The following is a 21401-nucleotide window of genomic DNA, read 5'->3' on the forward strand; positions in this document are numbered from 1 at the left end:
ACTATTCAAACTCAATGAGAATTCAAACATTCACTTTCCAACCAATGTTTTGGTCTACTTTAAATTTCAAATCATTTATTATTTTTCAATAGCAATTAATCAATCAGTAATGTTCATTAACACTCAGAATAATTATTTATTCAGTAACAGTCAGTTATTCGGTAACAATCAATTATTCAATAATAACCAATTATTCAGTATCGATCAATTGATCGGTTATCCAGTAACAGTCAATTATTCAGTAAAATCAGATATTCAGTAACTATTAAGTTATTCAGTAGCAGTCATTCATTCAGTGACAATCAGTTATTCAATAATGATCAATTATTCAGTAACAGTCTAATATTCAGTAACAGTCAATTATCCGGTAACAGTCAATTATTCAGTAATAATCAGTTATTTTATACCTTTATTTACCCCTATTAACATGACTCGGACTCAGACGGATACACGGATCTAACCAACACACCAGTACGGCACATAGTGCCTCATCGGCCCAAGCCGGAACAGTAACAGTAACAATAGCAGTACGGTACACAGAGTACCTCATCGGAACAAATCCAGAACAGTAACAGTAACAGTATTCAACACACAAAGTACTGAATCGGTAACGGTAACAATAACAATATTCGACACACAAAGTGCCGAATCGGTAACGGTAATAGTAACAATATTCGACACACACAGTGCCAAATCGGTAACAGTAGCAGTAGCAGTAACAGTAACTAGCACATAAGTGCCTAAAATACGACACATAAAGTGCCCGATCGGTAAAGTCGATAAATCTCGTACTCTTCCAATCCTATGGCATGCCAATTATATCCGACTAGCCCGACAAGTTAATAAGAAATTTAATTCTTATTCCAATTTTACTTAATATTTATATTTACCCCTGTTAACAAGACTCGGGCTTTGACGGATATACGGATTCCAACCAAACAGACCAGTATGGCACTCAGTGCCTGAACACTTCCAAATTCTATGACATGCCAACTATATCCGACTCAGTCCGACTAATTAATAGGGTATTCAAATCATTTTTTCTATTTGAAATTCGCTTTCAATTCAATCACAATTTCTCATATTTCAATATCCAACCAATACATATTTCAGTTAATCATAATTCCATTCCATTCAATTCAATTCAATTCAAATTCACTTTTCCACTTTCTAATCAGTATACAATTTAATACCAATAAATATTTCAGATATTCACATATAATCATACTTCGGTTCAATTCAATCAATACACAATTCACATATTTACACATATTCATAATTTATTTTATTTTTATTCAACTCATATTTTTTTTATTTATTGTCCAATCAAATTTAAAATCACTAATTTCTTTTCAATCAATATACATTTCAAATATTCACATTCAATTCAATTTGGTTCAATTCCATATCATCCAATCAAAGCCATTCCAATATTAACTTCTCATGTATTTTATTTGTTTCACTTTTCCAATCAATTTATATTTTAATTTCAATTCAATAACAATTCACATATATTCATAAATCAATTCAATATAATCAATATTCAATCCAATTCATATAATCATCTCAAAACACCTACTACATATATATATTAAATAATAAATCCAACAATTTAAGTATTAAGTTTGGATTATAAAAATACAAACCGTAATTTTCGAGATAACTCCCGTTGACTTTGTCTTGTCCTTTCTTAGCTGAGATTTTCGGTACCACATTGACTACGAAATTAATACAATTCATAATCATTAATACATTACTAATTTATATCTTGAGTTACAGAATTCTAAATTAAGATCCGCTAATTTCTCTTGAAACTAGACTCACAAATCTTCTTACCATAAAATTTTCAGAATTTTTCGTTTAGCCATTAAATACATTTTATTCTTTAAATTCACCCCTATTTTGCTGTCTGACAGTTTCTATCCTTCTTCACTAAAAATTAATTATCTCACAGTACAGAACTCAGATAATATTCCCGTTGATTTCTCCTAAAATAGACTCATTAGGGATTCTAAACATATAACTTTAAGCCTCTAATTATTTTTATTCAATTTTTTTGTGATTTTCCAAAGTCAGAACAGGGGAACTCGAATTCATTCTGACCTTGTCCAACAAAACTCTTTATATCTCATAATTTGCAATTCAATTGCTTACACCGTTTCTTCTATAAGAAATTAGACTCAATAAGATTTAATTCTATATTTTATTCATCCTCTAATTCAATTTATACAATTTTTGGTGATTTTTCAAACTTAAACTACTGCTGCTGTCCCAAACAGTCATAATACATAATGTTGATTTTCTACTTTAATTTCAATTTATATCCTAACTAAATTCACTTACTTTTCTATCTTAATTCATACTTTATTTCACACTTAATTTTTAACCAAACTTAGATATAATTATCTATTTTTCATCATAAAACCATAATTTCGAAATTCTTTCAATTTACTCCTTAAAGCATAAAACTTATGAATCACTTTACAATTCAATCCTTATTTCATTTCTAACTTGAATTTCTATCAATTTAGCCTTTAATTCATCTTTTTTTCAACTTAATCAACACATAAAAATTCATTAACTTCCTAACTTTTGATATAATTCATGTAGTACTCTTCTCTAGAATTCCATAAACATCAAAATTACAAGAAAAGGGATCAAATTAACTTACCTAGTAAAGCTTAAGGCTTCAAAAACCCCAATTTTCCTTTTATTTTTCTTTCCTTCCTTTTTTTCCCCTATTTCGTCTCCTTCTCTGTTTCTTTTTCTTTCTCTCTTTTTCTTTTTGTTTTACTTTATATATATATATATAATAACAATAATAATAATGACTTTATTAAATATCTACTTAATATCAAATATTTATTTTACACTTGAGCACACATATATTATTACATTTGTATTTCATCCTCACCATGCACTTGTCATTTTACATTTATTTATCATATAATATCAATTTAATAATAATAAATACATTAATTATTTACTTAAATAATAAGTAAATACATACATGTATTACAAATGTATGTATAATACTTATTACACATGTATTTTATTTTTGCCATACACTTGGCACTCCTTTGGCTTATTTACTTATTTAGTCCTTTCAATTTCTTTATCCTATAATTAAACTTTCACACTTCATTCAATTTAATCCTTTTATCTAATTATCCTTTATTTAAGCTAATTTGCTTCATTAAACTTTAATTAATCACTCTGTTAACTTCGTAAATATTTTTAATAAATATTTACAAATCTATTTTTCAGAAACGGAGACCCGGAAATGCACTTTTTTGATAACTGTAAAAATTCAGGTTATTACACGAATCTTTTGGTCAATTCAGACCAATTAGCTTCTGTTCGGTGCTTTATAAATTAACAATGAAAGTTATAGATAACCGATTTAAATATATTTTTCTTAAAATTATTGCGTAGGAACAGGCTGGATTTATTAAAGGCAGAAATATCAATGAAAACGTCATCATAGCTCAAGAGGTTATTCATTCTATGAGATGTCAGGAAAAGAGGAATTGGATGGCGATTAAAATCGACTTGGAGAAAGCATATGATAGAGTTAGCTGGGAGTTTATCGACGCTTCTCTACGTGCGACATGTATCCCTGAGTATCTTGTTAATGTCATTATGACCTCTATTTCTAATTCTACTATGCAGGTTATGTGGAATGGGGCTCCTCTGTCGAAATTTAGACCTGTTAGAGGTATCCGCCAAGGTTGTCCTCTTTCCCCTTATCTCTTTGTACTTTGTGTGGAGTGGCTAGGACATCTGATTAGTCGGCTATTTCGGAAGGAAATTGGAATCCTATTAATCTTGCTAGAGATAGTCCCAATATATCACATCTGTTTTTCGCCAATGATTTGGTTATCTTTAGTAGAACAGATTCGAAATATTGCAGAATTTTGAAAGGTATTCTAGATAGATTTTGCTTGTTATCCAGGTGCAAAATTAACGCCAGGAAGACTAGCATTTTTTCTCCAAAGGTGTGGATGAGTCTTTTGTGGACTCAATTAGTAGTTTTTTTGGTTTCCAGAGAGTTCATAATCTTGCTTAATACCTTGGAGTTCCCCTTTTTCATTAAAGGTTTACTAGTAGTACCCTTCAGTTCGTAGTGGAAAAAGTTCGTGGTAAGCTTCAAAGTTGGAAAGCCAAAACTCTCTCCTTAGCAGAACGAATTACTCTAGCTCAACCTGTCCTTTTATCTATTCCTAGCTACTTCATGTAGTCCATGATGATACCTAGGAAGACTCGGGATGAAATTGAAAGTTTAGTCAAGTAGTTTATATGGGGTTCGTCTGAGAGGAAAAAGAATATGACTTTTGTTAATTGGGATTCGATTTGTCAACCAAATATTTGTAGAGGTCTTGGTCTGAGGAACCTTCAGGATCAGAATATATCTTTTTTAATGAAGCTGGGTTTTAAGTTGGTGTCTGATAAGGAAGCTTTTTGGGTTCATGTGCTTAGATCGAAATATCGTGTGTAAGATGAGTTACCTGTTTCTATTATTAGAAATATGAGCTCTTTCTTATGGAAGTCCCTCTAAAAAATTTGGGACTTATTTTGTGAAAACTTACATTGGTCGGTTGGAGATGGTCATAAAATTCAATGCTGGAAGGATAATTGGATTCCTAATATTGGGTCCTTGGGAAATCTTATTTCTCCTGATGTGAATTTGAATTATGAGTGTTTACTGCATGAGATAACTATTGATGATGGTTCGTGGAATTTTGATCTTTTTAGAGTTGGGCTTTCTGATGATATTATCTAGGTTATTAAGGGTATTCCTCCTCCTCATGATTCGGAAGGTCTAGATAGAATTTCTTGGAGCCACACTTCGTCTGGCACTTTCTCGGTTAAATCTGCTTATACGAACCTCAAGAAAGGTGTTTGGAAACCAGTAGATGAAAAGTGGAAGAATGTATGGAAGTTTCCTGGTCCCCAAAGGGTTCATATTTTCATTTGGACGATTTTACAAGGAAGAGTTCTTAGTAATGTTGAAAGAGTTAGAAGGGATCTTTCGAATGATCCCTCCTGTTCCATTTTTGGTTCTCATACAGAGGATATTTTGCACATTCTAAGCGATTGTCCAGCTGCTAATGATGTTTGGTTCCAAGTTAACCCACGTAAGTTTCTTCCAAATTTTTTCTCTCTTCCTTTTCAGGACTGGTTCTTTCTTATTTTGCAGTCGAATACGTTGGTTCACGAGGGAGGAGCTAGCTGGGCATGTCTTTATGGTCTGATTATTTGGTGCATTTGGAAAAATCGAAACTTATACATCTTTCAAAGCAAACCTTGGAATTCAAAAGAGATTATTCAATGACCTTATAGTTGGGCGATTCAATTTTTTCTGTACCTCATAAGGTGCATAACGGATCCATTCAACTCCCTTTGGAAGTGAAAACATTTGAGGATTCGATTTTTCTCAACACTGATAGAGCAGTGCAATTGGGATCTGGTCTTGCTGCTGCAGGGAGAGTTGTTCGTGATAAGGAAGGAAATTGGATCGTTGGATTTCATCGCTTCCTGGGCAAAAGTTTAGTTTTTGATGTAGAACTCTGGGGCATTCTCGACGGTCTTAAAATTATCCAACGCAGAGGACATGTTCATGTCACCATTCAAACTAATAGCTTGGAAGTTGTCAAAAGCATCCTCGGCAGCTCTTCTACTGAACCCAACTCAGCTTTGTTTAGGCGAATCCGTAATATTTTGTCTCAGGAAAATCATTGGATTCTGAGATATATTCCGATGGAGTATAATCAGGTTTCGGATTGCTTAGTTAAGCAAGCTTTGATGGAAAAAGCAAACTTGCAGGTGTTCGATATTCCACCCGAAATTACTAGTTCCTTTATAGATAGGGATAGGCATACAGGCAGTTTTTATGCTTAAGTTTACTTTGTAATTTACTAGTTTGTTATTTTATTCACCAAAAAAAAAATAGAGTTTATATGTATGCATAAAATTTTAATTTTGATTCAATTGTATAAATTTAAAAGAAATAAATACATGTTTTTATTTTCATATTTTATTAATATATATATGAATATAGAATTATATTAATTCGATAATGATGTTATTGATTTTGTGAAAATTGAATCAAATCAAAATTTTATTTATAAAATCACATAAAAACAAAATTCATGCATGGTATTGTACATTAAATCAAAGTTCACATATATAGTTTTTATATTTGTTTCGATTTGAATTAATCAAATATTACTTTTGTCTCTTGATTTAAACTTTTTTTTTGCATGTCTTTAAGCTCTGTTTTGACTTTTTTTTTAAGAAATTAAAATATGTTTTATGTTTACGTATTTTTTGCGTATTTGAATTTAGTCCCTCTACTTATATTTTAAGGAATGGTTTATGCCTCAAATCTTTACATTTTCTGTGCGTGTGAAATTTAGTCTCTTTACATTTATTTCAAGGTGTTTAGTCTATTTACTTTTTAGATTTAAAAATGAAAATCCAATTATCAGCACCGTAAAATTTCTTTTGTTATATGGTTGCCAGTGAATTTTTTTATTTAAAAAAATAACACCAATAAATTTAACAAAAGATTTTTAACTATGTTTGAAAATTGAACATAAATTTTGAAATAAAAAAATAAAACTAAATTCCAATAAGACTAAATTCTAATTGTACGAAAAGTATATGATCTTAGGGCATATTTGAACCTTGAGAATTTTGTATCCTATTTTTCAAATTTTAAATTTAAAATCCAACTGCTAATAGTATTAAAAATATCTATTAAACTTAGTCCTATGGTATTCTAAAATTAAAAAATATCTCATTTGATAATCATGTAATAAAAAATTTATATAAAATTTTAAATTAACATAAAAATTAATAATATAAATAATTAAATTTATATTTTTAAATTAAAAAAATTAAATTTCTTAAAATAAAAATAAAGTAAGTAAGTTCCCTATGATAAATATAAAAAGCAAATAAATATCTGTTAGTCCTTGATATTGACACATGCTTAAGACACATGTTCGGTTTGAAATTGTTAATTATATATATATGAATTTTAAAGCATAGTGATAATAATTGCTCACATATAGAGAGTACTGTAATTTGTACATATCTTACCGACAATGCTGCCTCCCTCATAGCTCTTACTCAATAATCTGCTGTCGTTTTCATGTTTAGGGTTTAGTGTAGCAAAAGATATCTGATATAAACATATTTATTTTTTAAATTTGATTTAATATAATAGTTAGTATTTAAATTTTAATTCGGTATATATATATTTTGATTTAATTTGTTATTTAAATTTGATTTTTTTTTCAATTTCACACCTTTTGAGAAAGGTCGGAGAAATATTCAAGATTAACTACTCTTCATGTAACTCTTGAAAATTTTTTATTTATAATTAATAATAAAGCATTTGATTAAAATGATTTCTCGAATTGATTGGACATAAATTCAGTCGACCAAAGTCTAAAAATTTATTTATTTTAAAAGAAGAATAAATATTATTTTATGGGTATTTATTGTTTATAATTGTTTATAGAGTAACTTACATTTAAGATTATTAAATTATTAGTCAGTTTACGTTTTGGTCATTCAACTTTAAAATGTTTGTTGAACTATTTAAAAGTTTTTATTTAAATCATTAAACTATTCTAGCAAGCAAGCTCCAAGCGACGATTCGGTAATTAGTATTGTGGATCAATATCTATCGATAAGTAAACGAACATACATTAGATTTAAGTTGATCTAATGATTAATGTCAAATGTTAGAAAAGAAAATGGTTTAAATTTTAGTTCACGGGTTTATAATATTTAAAGTTATTTCACGAAAAAGAAAAACTAAACTAAAGAGGGAGAAGGAGAAGAAGAGTTTTTAACATGAAGGTGATACAAATAAAAAAATATAATAACAATTTTAAATGGTTAATAACTTAAATAATTTTTTTAAAATATTTCAATAATATTTTTTAATTTTTAAAATTAAATACTTACCTTATTAATACTACAAAATCTTTAAAAAAATCTCAAACATTACCCTCTTCTTTTTAGGAAAGAAAATCAAAATAGTTACAAAGTACTACACCACCTGACTTTTCTTGAACTTGACACTCTACCAACTTACCTTTTTTATGAGGCAATATACTATTTATATCCTCTCATCTTCTTAATGAAAGTAAAATAGAGGTTGTTATAATAGATATTGAATTGTATTTTATAATTTTTTTATTTAAAAATAGATAAATTAATCATTTTATGTTAAATTAAAAAATAAATTAATTGACGAGATAATTAGGTAATTATATGTGACATGCCATGCCTTGTACACCTCATTCTAATTATATTGATAAGTTCTTAATAGTAAAAATAGATGAAATTTTTAACAGAATGACTAATTTACTTTTTAATCTAACATATATGAACTAATATACTCATATTTTGAATAGAGACATTAAAATTTAATTAGACTCTTAATATAAAGATTTTGATAGAATCGATTGAGTATTAGCTCGATTGACATAGATATTATTACTAATACGAGAAGATGCGTGTTCGACTAAAGTATATTAACTTTTTATTTATGAATTATGAATAATTGTAAATAATATTAAAAAAATAGAAATAATGAGTAGTTTTACGGATGTCGGGTTAGTACAAACTCTTAACAAAGGTCAATTCGATTTTCTCTTATCCAATCCTTCACTAGCAGGTACGATTCGCTTACAGGGATAATGGTAAAAGAATAGAAAATATTTTAAAAAATAAAGAAAATCGGGGGTAAGATTTGTCGTATTGTAAAAGTTGAAAGAAAATGGAAGGGTCACAAGCAAGCAAAAGCATCTCCTTTTAAGCCAAGTTTCAAGTCACGGGCTCGACAGTTCACTACATGTTAAAATTGGCCTCTCTCTACCACGCATTACCTCGAAACTCTGAATAATTCATCCCAAAACCCGTGTTTTTGCACTAAGAGTTACTAATATTTTCCTTTCTTCCCCATTCTTACCCCTCTTTGGGTTGTAGTAAAAATTATATATTATTTTTGCAAGCGGTAAAATCATTATGAAGGCTATTGTATTAAAAAAAATTATATTTTTATTAAAAATTTATAAAAAATGAGTGGAAATGATAAGATGTGATACGACGTCGGGGTTTTTTGGAAGGCGGATATTTTGGTTAAAGTCAATGAAAGATGCCAAAGGGTCTAATAAATTAATAGGAAAAAGACATTTGATAATTGATTTTTTTTTGCTTCAATTTGCATGAATGTTGAGTATAAAAACATGGGTTTTTTCATGGAAAGAGTGTAGTATGAAACCAAGCTCCCTAAGCTAAAATATGGGGATGCATAGTTTACCCTATCTAATTGTGTTGTTTTTGAATTTAGGAGCATTGCTCACTTCACTAGGCTGCCCTGAATGTTACCGCCACCCATCTCCGCCGCCGAAATGTCCTCCGCCAGACTATCCGCCTAAACATCATCATCCTCCCATTGTAAAGCCACCCTATCACCCTAAACCACCAAAACATCATCCTCCAAAGCCACCTAAGCCTCCGGTGGTAAACCCACCATATCACCCTAAACCACCGAAGCCACCGGTGGTGAAGCCACCGTATCACCCTAAACCACCTAAGCCTCCGGTGGTGAAACCCCCATATCACCCTAAACCACCAAAACATCCACCGCATCATCCCAAGCCACCTGTTGTGAAGCCTCCATATATACCCAAGCCACCTATTGTAAAGCCTCCACCGTATACACCCAAACCCCCGGTTGTGAAGCCTCCATATATACCCAAACCACCGGTTGTGAAGCCTCCGCCATATACACCCAAACCGCCGGTTGTGAAGCCTCCGCCATATACACCCAAGCCACCTTACTATCCAATACCGCCGGTCATATCACCACCAATACTGCCTCCAAAGCCACCAGTCCACCCCAGTCCACCAATAGTGAACCCACCAACACCGCCGATTCTACCACCACCATCACCACCTATTGTGAAGCCACCAACGCCTCCTATCGTGAAGCCACCTTCACCGGAAACACCGTGTCCTCCACCACCACCTCCGGCACAACAAACATGCCCCATAGACACTCTCAAGCTAGGTGCATGTGTGGACGTGTTGGGTGGCTTAGTACACATCGGCATAGGTAGCAGCGCCAAAGACACTTGCTGCCCTGTACTACAAGGGCTGTTGGATTTAGACGCCGCCATTTGTCTCTGTACTACGATCAAGGCCAAACTTTTGAATATCAATATTATAATCCCCATAGCTCTTCAGGTCCTCATCGACTGTGGCAAAACTCCACCTCCAGGGTTCCAATGTCCAGCACAATGATGAAAAACATAAAAACCCCCTGTTTTTTTTCTTTCGAAATAACAAATATTTTCATGTCTTATTATATGTTTCTTTTAATAATTTATGGTGTTTTGCTGGTTGATGAAGATCATAAAGACGTGTCTGAGGTTAGATCGTTTTAATAGATGTTGATGAATCCACGAACGGATCAATGTAGTACGATGTTGTGATTTTAGTTAGTTCATAGGATCATATTAATTGTGTGTGTGTGTGTTATTTTTCTTATTTCAAAGCTAAGCTTGTTTTGGAGTGAACATTGCTTTATTTTTATTTTGTATAATTTCTACTACACTCCAATAATTATCCAACTTTTAAGTAACTCAAATCATTCTAATTGTCATTATAACAATAATTTATTTTGGTATTGGAAAAAGCAAGAGGAAAAATCACATGCATGCATAAATCATCATCAATCGTACTCAGTCCATGGTCATACTCATTTTACTTTGTCCTACTTACATCCTCGTGGGCCAGCATTTGATTCTTAGGGTAAATTATACCTAATGTATTATTAAGTTCTGTGTCGGTGATTTAATTTTAAAAATTGTAAAATTATTATTGTATCATTCAATAATTATTAGGTCATAAAATCGTTGTTGTAGGGTGTTTTTTTTGTTTGTACCACTTGTATCAACTGAAATTTTTTTTTTTTCTTTTATAATTTAGTTTTTTTTATAATATAATTTTAAACGTCATAAATTTATAAACTAAAATTTAATCATTTTTTTTTTCGATCTTTGACACTAATCGTCATATTAACTTAGATTTAAGATATGTTCTTTTACTTGTCGATGGGAATTGATCCATCATACAGGTCGTCTTATATTCGCTTGAAGCTCACTAGTTGGACTTCAAAAAAAAAAAAAACTTAGCAACCAACAACTTAAATAAAAACATTCAAATAGTTTAATAACTAAAACATAAATTTATTGATATTTTATTGATCTTGGGTGTAGTTTACCCTTCATAAACTTATTGATATTTTACTGATTTTGGGTGTAGTTTACCCTTTTTATACTTTATATTTGTTTTACTGATGTTCGAAGTTTGTGGCTATCCTTCCCAATAAAATTGTCTTTAAAGTTTGAACTTACGTTTTTCTCTAAAAATGTAATGTGCTTTATCATTATACCCAACCCTTATAAATTACTATTCTCAATTATTTATAAATTTATTTTTTTAATATATATTTTTAGTAAGGGAAAAGGGATACAATAGTTTCGAAATTGAATCTAAATCTAATATTAACGGTTATTTGAACACAAATTTTATCACTCCAAGTATTATTAGCCGACTTAATAGATATATTTCTCTACCAAATCAAGTTACAAACGAAGAAATGAAAATTATATCAACAGAATTTGAATTCTAATAATCGAAATGCCAATAAGAGACTTCTATCTATTAATTACTCCCTTACGCTGTTAACACCTCAACAAGTGAGTCTACATGGTAGCTCCTGTAAAGTCAGTCAGATAGCAATGTTTTTAGAATTGAAACGGTGATTTGAACCAATCGGGCCATTGATTTTTAATTCGACCGATTTGTTCAGTATTAATTAAATAAATTATTAAAAATTCATAAAAATTTTAAAATACGGTTCAATCGTAGATTCAATTAATGTTTTTAGCTTAGTTGAATTCTTTCGTATTAATTTATGAACGATTCCAGACCAATATACCAATAGATTTCTAAATAATCGATGGATCTGATATGAGTTTGGTGAGTAGTATTATTCAGATTGGGCTAATACCAAAACCACCAATTAATTTTCAGACCCAAAATTTCAGAATTGGCCTATCTTTGTAAGACAAAAATAGACATGATTATGATTTTTAGAGCTTTAAAAATTACATTTAATCTCTAAAAAGGTGTAAAAGAATATTTAAGGTAAGTTCCATAGGACTCTCTTTATTATATTGTAATGCAGATGCATTGAATCTATTTTTACATGCTCAGTTTCTTTTGTAGCAAAACCATGATTATATTTTTATTTTCACAATAAATAAATCAAATTCAAGTAATTGTTTTGGTAAAAAAATATTTTTAGTTTCTTTTAATTTTGATATTGAGTCAATAAATTGAAGCAATTTAATTTCTTTTAATTTGAAATATGAGTAAATAAGAATAAATAAGCATGTCGTTAATTTTTTTCATCAATTATATATAATTTTTATTAATATAATAATAAAATTTATACATTCTGTCAAATTGAACAAAATTAAGTTAAACTTGTTAAATCAAAACTAAAATGATAAAATATGTAAACGTTAAATGTTAAATTTATTAATCAAGACCAAATTAAAATATATAAATATTAAAAACTAAATTTATTATATGAATGAAAAACATAAAAAAGTTAGTGATTAATTATTTTTAATTGTTGAGGAGAGGATTAAATTGTTTTAATTATTTTTCCAAGGGATGAATTTATTTACATTCATTGAATTTGAACTTTTAATTACTTTTTATAACATTATGATTAACAATAATATAATGATAATCAAAAGTGAAATCCATCATAACAAGTAATGGACAAAGCATCATTATTTGAACATTTGGAGACGGATTTCTTGACTGTTTTTTCAACAATTTCCCTTCGTTGCACGAAACTTCAAGCAATAATTAAATTCAATTTTGGGTTCATGAAAATAAAATTAATTCTTTTTTCTCTTTACATCAAAATTTGCATATGAAGACAATTTTGCTAGAAGTAATGGTTACAAATATTGGATTGATTAGTTTTCACAAATATCAAAACAAACACTAATAAAATTAAAATAAATTCAATATAAAACACAATGTCTATTTAAACTCAAAAGTAATATAAAAAAACCAAGTAAACCATTAAATTACCAAAACCTTAACTATTACAATACAATCACATTATCAAGTTAATTTTAAATCAATAATTTCTTGATAATTCATCATCTCTTTTTTCTATCTCAATTACAATTATTCTATATAAAAAATTACAAATTATAATAAATTGGTAAATAATTCTTTAATATTTATAATAAAGTGTAAGATATTACTTGCATATACGCATAAAGTATATCAACTAATCGATAGAAATAAATAAATTTCCCTTTCATTTTATATTATTTTCTTGACTTTGCATTGACATACTTTTTGGACCAAATAAGTCATTTGAGGAAAGAATATTACTACACTACCCTCGTAAACATTTCTTTGTTTGACAAAAAATTGCAACAAAACTGTGTTTCATTCTTGTCCTACATTGCATTGCTATTATGGCCATTATTGGGGTGAGATTGAGAACTCTCAATAATAGATGTAATAGCCGCGGCTAGAGCAGCGGCGAAGCTCGGATCCGTCGCAATGGCTGCCGTGGCCGCATTTACAGTGTCACCAATTGAATTTTGTTCACCCTGTTGCAACCGATCCAAATCTTTAGACATTTGTATACCGGCGAATTTGGACAGATTGTCAAGTGCCTGGCCGGAAACTTGAGGCACCAATGGGGCGGTAACCGCTACAGAATTGGCAACGTTGTAAGGCGGCGGAGGGGTCGAAAACGAGGACTGTGTTAAATCCAAGGTAACGCTGGGGAATGGAGTTGAAGCCGATACAGTAGCCATGGTGGAAGAGCAAGGCAGGAGAGTTGTGGTAAGGAGATTCGAGTTCATCAGTCCGTCGGGACTAGACGTTGAACCCGATACCAACATTCGTCCTGCTGATGATGTCGTCGATGCCATCGACATCGCCGATGGAGGCAAAGGGTGGTTGTGATTGCCTTCGTATGTGGTGATAAGAATTGTTCGATCTTCGGCACATCTTTGAACCTAGAACATTTACATTAATCGACTATTTAAATTATGGTCACGGATGCATTTTCGATTTTCGGTTTCCGATAGTACCTGTTTTCTAACGGGACAACCGGTAGCCATAGTACATCGATAATATGCTCGTGGACACGGATTCCCTTTGCCATTTTCTGTCCGTACTTCCTCCATTGACATCCATCCGTAATCTTTCCGACAACGAAAATAATTAACCCGAATTAAAATCAAACACGAACAAAACACCAACAATCCAATATTAATCGCAACATATATACCATCGGAGCCTCTGATCTAGCTCGAACGGAAACTCGTGCTTTTCTCATGGCGGCCTCACTTTGATCAACATCGAGTCTCGGAACCTTGTTATCACCACCGGAGCTATCTTCACGCTGCCTCTTGCCTTCCGGAGACGACGAAGACGACTCATCGGCATCGGCGGCGACAGCTAAACCAAGATCTATAAACTGTCTTGGCACTATTATTCCACCATTTCGTTTCTTATTTTCTTCATCTTCTTCTTTAGCTTTTCCACCATTTTTCATCATCAATGAACACAAATGAATCTTCATTGTATTATAGTTCTCAGTTGCCTGAATCAACATCTCCTTTAATCTTTCATTCTCAGCGTTCATTTGTACCAGCTTAGCTCGTAAAACAGCTACCTTTAAAAAAAACAATGGCACAGTATTATATAGTATTATCAAATTCACTTTAAAAAAAAGAAAAAGAAAAGAAGACCTAGGTTTTTTTTTTCACCTCATTATTAGCTTTTTTATCTTCCATGGTGGACTGATCGGCACTGGTATTTGTAGTTAACAGGTTTAGACCAATCTGAATATAAACAAACACGCACAGAAAAGATTCATCAATTCAATCCATTGAAATACAAATTTAAAAGAGATATCAATGATGGGTAATTAACTCACGTTGACGTTAAGCTCAAGTCCGGCATCGGAAGTGTGCATGAAATCAGCATCATCGACGAGTTTATCGTTTTTTTCAGCGAAAAAATCCAGTTCACCGACGACCCTTCGTTTATCATCATCGGAGGGTAAAAAAGAAGGGCGGGTTTGATCGTAAAAACAGTCGAATTTAACGGGGAACCGATCGACGGTAGATCGCAGAGACATGTTTTCCGGCGTTGTTGTAGTACCAGAAAACATTGTATTGTTGTTGTTGTTGTTTTTGTTGGTGTCTTCGGGAGTGTCTTCGGGGAAAGAATTGAGGACAGGTGGGTTGTGAATTAAGAAATAGTTTGGATCAAAATCAATGGAGAGTCCACTGGTTTTCGCCATTGATGAAGAAGAAAGAAACAAAAGAAAGAGATGAAGCAGAGAGTGTTTGAACGGTGCAGAGGACTCGGCAATTAAAAGGGCGTTAAGACCTTTAGAAGAAAGGGAGAAGTATTTAGTAAAGCATTTAACACTAGTTGTTTTTTTTTTAAAATATTATTATTATTATTAGGTTAAGATATGCCAAGTTATTATACTGTCACAAATTCAAAATTTAGTCGAAATTATATTTCTACTTTTTAAAAATTCAAATCAAATTATTAACACCGTTAAATTTGTAGGTGTGACTTTTCAAAATTTTTAAAAAAAGTACTTACTTGATAACAATATATTTAAAAAAATTGACGTTGTAATGAATCTAAATTTAACAAAAAAATTTGACAGTGTTAACAATTAGAGTTAAATTTTAAAACTTAAAAAATAAAGAGACTAAGTTCATAAAAACAAAAATAAATAGACTAAATTTTAAATTTATGAAAAGTACACAAATTTATTACATATTTTAACCTTTTAAAAATTGTTCGATGTTTGGAAATTTTGAGAAAATAATTACATTGTTTATTTGATTTGGTCCTTTGATTTCTTCTTATTACTTTCAAAATTTAAAAAACTTGTGCTATTAGAACTAAAATGGAATATGATAAATAAAACTATTTAATGTTGAAAAAATGATAATAAAGTAACACTTAATCTTGAATTTGGTAATTTTTTCATTTTAATTTTTAATTTTTTATTACATTTTTTCATTTTAGTCATTAAATTTAGATTGGTTAAAATGTAATGACGTAAGACTTTGGTTGAAATTTAGAATATCATGTTATCATATTTTTAATTATCGTTTGATTTAATTTGGTAATTTTTATCTTAATTTTAATTTTTATTAAATTTTTTAATTTAGTCATTAAATTTAGATTTGGTTAAAATGTGATGACGCAAGACTTTGGCTGATTTTTTTAAATTATCGTTTGATTTATTTTATCAGGTTTTAAAAAAAAGTATCCTTTCCTCTTGCATCTTTAATTTTGATTATTTTTAAAGCAAAATTGTATATGTATATTATAAAATATTAATTAAAGATTAAAAAATTTGTTTAAATAAAAATAATTATTTAATATAATATCAATAAAAAATTTAACTCCATAAATAAAATTAAAAATAAATAAATAAAACACATGTGATTTTTAAATTCTATTTTTTTAATTACAATATATAAATACTAATATTTAAATAATCGATATTATATATATATCTATACCAGCGGTGAACCTAAATAATAAATTCATAAATGAAATAAAAAAGAAACAATAAAAACACTTGAAAATGATAAAAAATAATTTAATAACTCCATTTAATAATATTTAAATATTACTCTTTAAATTAAAATTTCAATGCATAAATACTAATTTATAAGCATATATATAATAAAATAAAATTTGAATAATTTTAGTGATAATTAATTCTTTTTAAAACATTTATAATTTATTACATATTGATACATTAATATAGTTTAATTTTATAATCAAATTATTAATAAAATATTATAAAAATTTAAATAAATTTATAAAAATAATTAAATACATTTTAATTAATACATACAATTAACTGTTTACTAACAAATCTAATCAAAGGGGACAGATGGCAAACAAGTGGAGCCCGCGTAATGGAAGAGTGGACAAAAATGTAATCCGAGTCAACTCAAAGATGCTGGGGGAATCGATTGCCCCATTTCATACTCTAAAATCCTATTTTTGACTTAATTAGTACTCCACGTAGGATTGGTCGTCATGGGGCTGGACTGAGGCTAAACGAGTTGACTCTGTATGCTTCTTTTTGGACCGAATCCCTTACATTCACTTGCTTGACCACTGTATTAAAATATTGGTGAAAGTCTCTAAAAGATCCTTGTAGTATAAAGATTGTATCAAATTAGTCCCTTTATTATTAAATGGATCAATTTAGTTCTTATATTATTAAAAAGAACCAAATAAGGTTATATTGAAATATATTTAACGTTTACTAGTGTTAGAAAAATATATATTACTGTTTAAAAGAGTTAATATTTTTAGAGTTTTTAGAGTTTTGTAAATGAAATCTTTTGTTTGGAATTGAACTTCAATTGAAAAATAATATTTTTAAAGATATTTTTTATACATTAAAAGTTAACTTTGTCACAATTTGAACTTATTTGACTATTTTCAACAATATAGAGACTAAATTAATCTATTTAACAATAGAGTGACTAATTTGATACAATCCCTATAATAGATGAATCTTTTAAAGTACTTTAACCTTAAAATATTAGTATTATTTCATTAGATCTTGCCCTCATTGTACAAGCCCAACCAAACTAACCCACAGCCCAATAGCCCAAAATCATCAAAAATAGAAAAAACCCTAACCCTAGCCTCTGACAGCCACTTGCGCCGCACCCAGGCCTGCTGGTCAACCACCCCACCGCCGTTCACCTGCTTTCTGCCATTACCAACTCCACCCACTTGCCTGCAAAATCAGAGAAAGGAATGACAAATAATAGATCAAATATTGTAAACATGGCTATAAAGCCATAACAACCAATGTAAAGAGGGAGGATTTTTTTTGAAAGGAGAAGAAATAGAAACAAAAGAAGGTGGTTACCGATTTGGATCTAAAGGTCTCTTTTAACTTTCACTTCTTTTTACTCTATTTATTTTTTTTATTTTAAAAATATACGAAAAACAAAAAAAGAATAAAAAGGAAAGACTTTTACCTTCGCCGGTGGTGCCGGAGCGCTCAGGAGGCCGAGGAGAGTCATCGGAGAGAAAAGGGGGAGATTTTGATCTCCCCGCCGCCGTACACGGCGGCGCCGGCGCCGGAGGGCGGCGGCCGGTGCGGTGGCTCTCGGCCGGACCCTTGGCCGGCGCTCAGAGAGAAAAGGGGAGGGGGAGAGAGCATTTCGGGTTTTTTTTTGAAAAGGGGAGAAGAATGAAATTTTGAAATTTTTTTTGAATATATAGGCGTATGAAACGACGCCGTTTTGGCCCAGCTCCATAACGCCCAAAACGACGTCGTTTTGCTTTGGACCCGCGACCCGACCCGCTCCGACCCGAAGGATCCGCGTGTTTTTAATTTTTGGGCTATTTACGCGCTCAGTCCCTCTGACTTGTGGCGTGTTTCAATTTGGTCCTATTTCGCTATTTCTTTGTTTTTAATTTGACCACAAATTTTTATTTCTGTTTCATTTTAGTCCCCTGAAGCGCCGCATTTTGAGATTTTGGTCTATTTTCCATTTGGTCCCTCTCCTTTCCGTGCGTGTTGCAATTTAGTCTTTTAATCTTTTTTTTATTTCGAATTTACCCAGTATTTTTTATTTACTTCGATTTAGTCCTCTTTTAGTACTTTGCTATTATATCATTATTATTATTATTATTATTATTATTATTATCATTATTATCATCTTTACTATTATTAGTATTGGTATTATGTTGTTTCTTTTATATCTCCATTCGTATTTACTTATGTATCTTTAAATATATATGTCTTATTATTATCATATAAGGGCTTGTATATATACATGTACATATTTTACATATAATTGGTTTAATATATATACGTATACTCATATTTCTTTTTATATATATCTATATACATATACATATTTTATTTTATAAGTATATATATTTATATGTATGTATTTATGTATTTTTGTATATTTTAATTTGCATAGACATATACATACATATTTTCAATATATTTTAAACATATATATATAAATTAACGTATTTATTTGTATACATATGTATATTTTCATTATTTTTAAACTTTCATTTGTACATACATATTTTCATGTGTCTACTTTATATATGCATTTCATTATTTTCATATTCCATAATTTTATACACCTATATATATATGTACATATTTTTATATATATGCATATTTTTTTTTCTTTTTAAAATATACTTTATATATATTGTAATTTATGAATACACACATATTTTATTTTTGTCTATACATATAAATATATATAAATCCCTTTACATTTTAATTGTATTCACTATTTATTTAGTTCACTTTCATTATTGTTTGAACGAATGTTTAATTTGTTTGTTTATATACATTGTTATTTTATATGATTGTAGGTTTGACTTTTATTTATTTTATATTGTTGCTATTGCTCGTATCATTTTTACACTTTTGTATTCATTATGATTTTGTCATGTATAACAATGTAATTTGCTTTCACATTTTTACTACGACTTCATGTTTTTATTTCACTCGATAATAAAATTTGTTTAAAAAAATGATATTTTATGTTTAGATTCGAGGAGGATCGTACCCTAACTTACTGGGTTTCGATTTCCACAATAAATCTAAACACACTAATCTTTTCAAACTCAAGTTTTGAAACGATCTCGGGAATTAAGAAAAGATCGTGTCCTAACTTACTGGGCATGATCCCTTTCCTAAACCCGAGATAATAAAATATCTTTTAAATAAGCATTTTTCATCCGCGTATCGGGAATTTGAGACATTGTGTCCTAACTTACTGGATATGATTCTCTTTCTCGAATAATGTGAAATATTCCCTTTTTCCTGAAAATTTCAACGTTTTAATACAAGGATCGTATTTTTAAATTCTTTTTGAGTTTTAATTTTCGACACCAGGACATTAAGTAATCAACCAGGTACCAATTTTGGGCGTATCGAGGGTGCTAACCCTTCCTCGTGCGTAACCGACTCCCGAACCCGTTTTTCTGAATTTCGCAGACCAAAATCGTTGTTTTAATAAAATTAAATTGTTTATTAAAAACAACCACTTTTCGAGGTGGCCCGATCACACCTCATCAAAAAAAGATTGGTGGCGACTCCCGTTTCATTCTTTTTTCAAAATCCAAGTCGACCACGTTTTCATCCAAAAAAATGGTGTCAACAGCTTGGCGACTCCGCTGGGGAGACCTTAGAATAAGAGAGTCAAGCCACGAGTTGATTATTTCTTGTCTTTTTGTCGAAAGTTGAAAATTTGGTTTAAATATACGATCCTCTCATTGCATTTCATTTGTTTTGAGTTATAGTTTTTATCATGTTTGGTATTCTAAATTTTATATCTTTCTGCATTGCATTGCATGACCGTTGGTCACACCTTTTTAAGTGGGAGTGAGAAACTACGCCTTCGTGAGGTTTTCACCTCCGCATGGGATAGTGAATCGCTTCCGGGATACATCCGTACCTATGTCTTCGTGAGATTTTCATCTCCGCATGGCCATAGGGAAATGTATCCCCTGAATCGAACTTGGTCCGTATGAGCCTATAATGGGTGAGGATCGAGGAATCTGCTGGTTCAGGTACCCAACTTTAGAGCCAAACCACATGTAATGAGCCATAGGAACTGACCTAAGTAGAGCTACTCCAATTTTTAGTGCTTACCTAAATGAGTGTTGTATTTATTCGTCGCTTATTTTAAATCTTATTCTGTGTTTAATGCTAATTTACTTTGTTTGTGATTGCATGGCATCTTCATTCTAAAAGAGGTGTCGATTTACATTCAGTTTCTCAGTAGAAAGCTTATCATGGAAAAGGGGTTTGTTGATAAAGTAGAGGATAATGCGGCTGTGCGAACATGGGCTGAAACGACACAGCGGGAGAAAGGCGATAGTCTTGCCAAAGGGTACGTGTCAGAATTGTGGGATTTACCCGTGTCAGTGTAATCCAGAATGACCTTCGAGAAATGAAAGAAGTCTGGGATCAATGGGATGTCGAGGCCAAGCAGCTGTTCTATTGTAACTACGGTGACTACCTTATCTGCTTAGTGTCAAAGTGGACAAGTATTTATTCCGAGCCCTTGCTCAGTTCTGGAATCCTGCCTACAGTTGTTTCACTTTTGGGAAAGTAGATTTGACGCCTACTGTGGAGGAGTATACGACCTTGCTTCGGTGCCCAGATTCAGTCGACAAGGTATTCCAGAGCTGCAGTTCCG

General features: G+C 30.8%; 2 protein-coding genes across 2 annotated transcripts; one reads left to right on the top strand and one right to left on the bottom strand.

Annotated features, from left to right (window-relative positions):
• Positions 1-9149: 9149 nt before the first annotated feature.
• Positions 9150-10604, top strand: LOC121232133 (36.4 kDa proline-rich protein-like). The gene has a single exon (XM_041117600.1). The coding sequence runs from the start codon at positions 9325-9327 to the stop codon at positions 10327-10329; it is 1005 nt and encodes a 334-aa protein (XP_040973534.1). The 5' UTR covers positions 9150-9324; the 3' UTR covers positions 10330-10604.
• Positions 10605-13421: 2817 nt separating this feature from the next.
• Positions 13422-15557, bottom strand: LOC107937292 (probable WRKY transcription factor 31). Its single transcript, XM_016870157.2, is given in 6 exon segments — positions 13422-14156; positions 14232-14302; positions 14305-14344; positions 14432-14818; positions 14913-14987; positions 15083-15557. Coding segments are annotated over 6 exon segments (1512 nt in total). The 5' UTR covers positions 15452-15557; the 3' UTR covers positions 13422-13586.
• Positions 15558-21401: the final 5844 nt, after the last annotated feature.

Source organism: Gossypium hirsutum, chromosome A07 (genome assembly GCF_007990345.1).
Source record: "Gossypium hirsutum isolate 1008001.06 chromosome A07, Gossypium_hirsutum_v2.1, whole genome shotgun sequence".
NCBI lineage: Eukaryota > Viridiplantae > Streptophyta > Magnoliopsida > Malvales > Malvaceae > Gossypium > Gossypium hirsutum.

Excerpts from the sequence above, each read along its gene's own strand:
- LOC121232133 (XM_041117600.1), top strand. The coding sequence starts at position 9,325 with ATGGGGATGCATAGTTTACCCTATCTAATTGTGTTGTTTTTGAATTTA.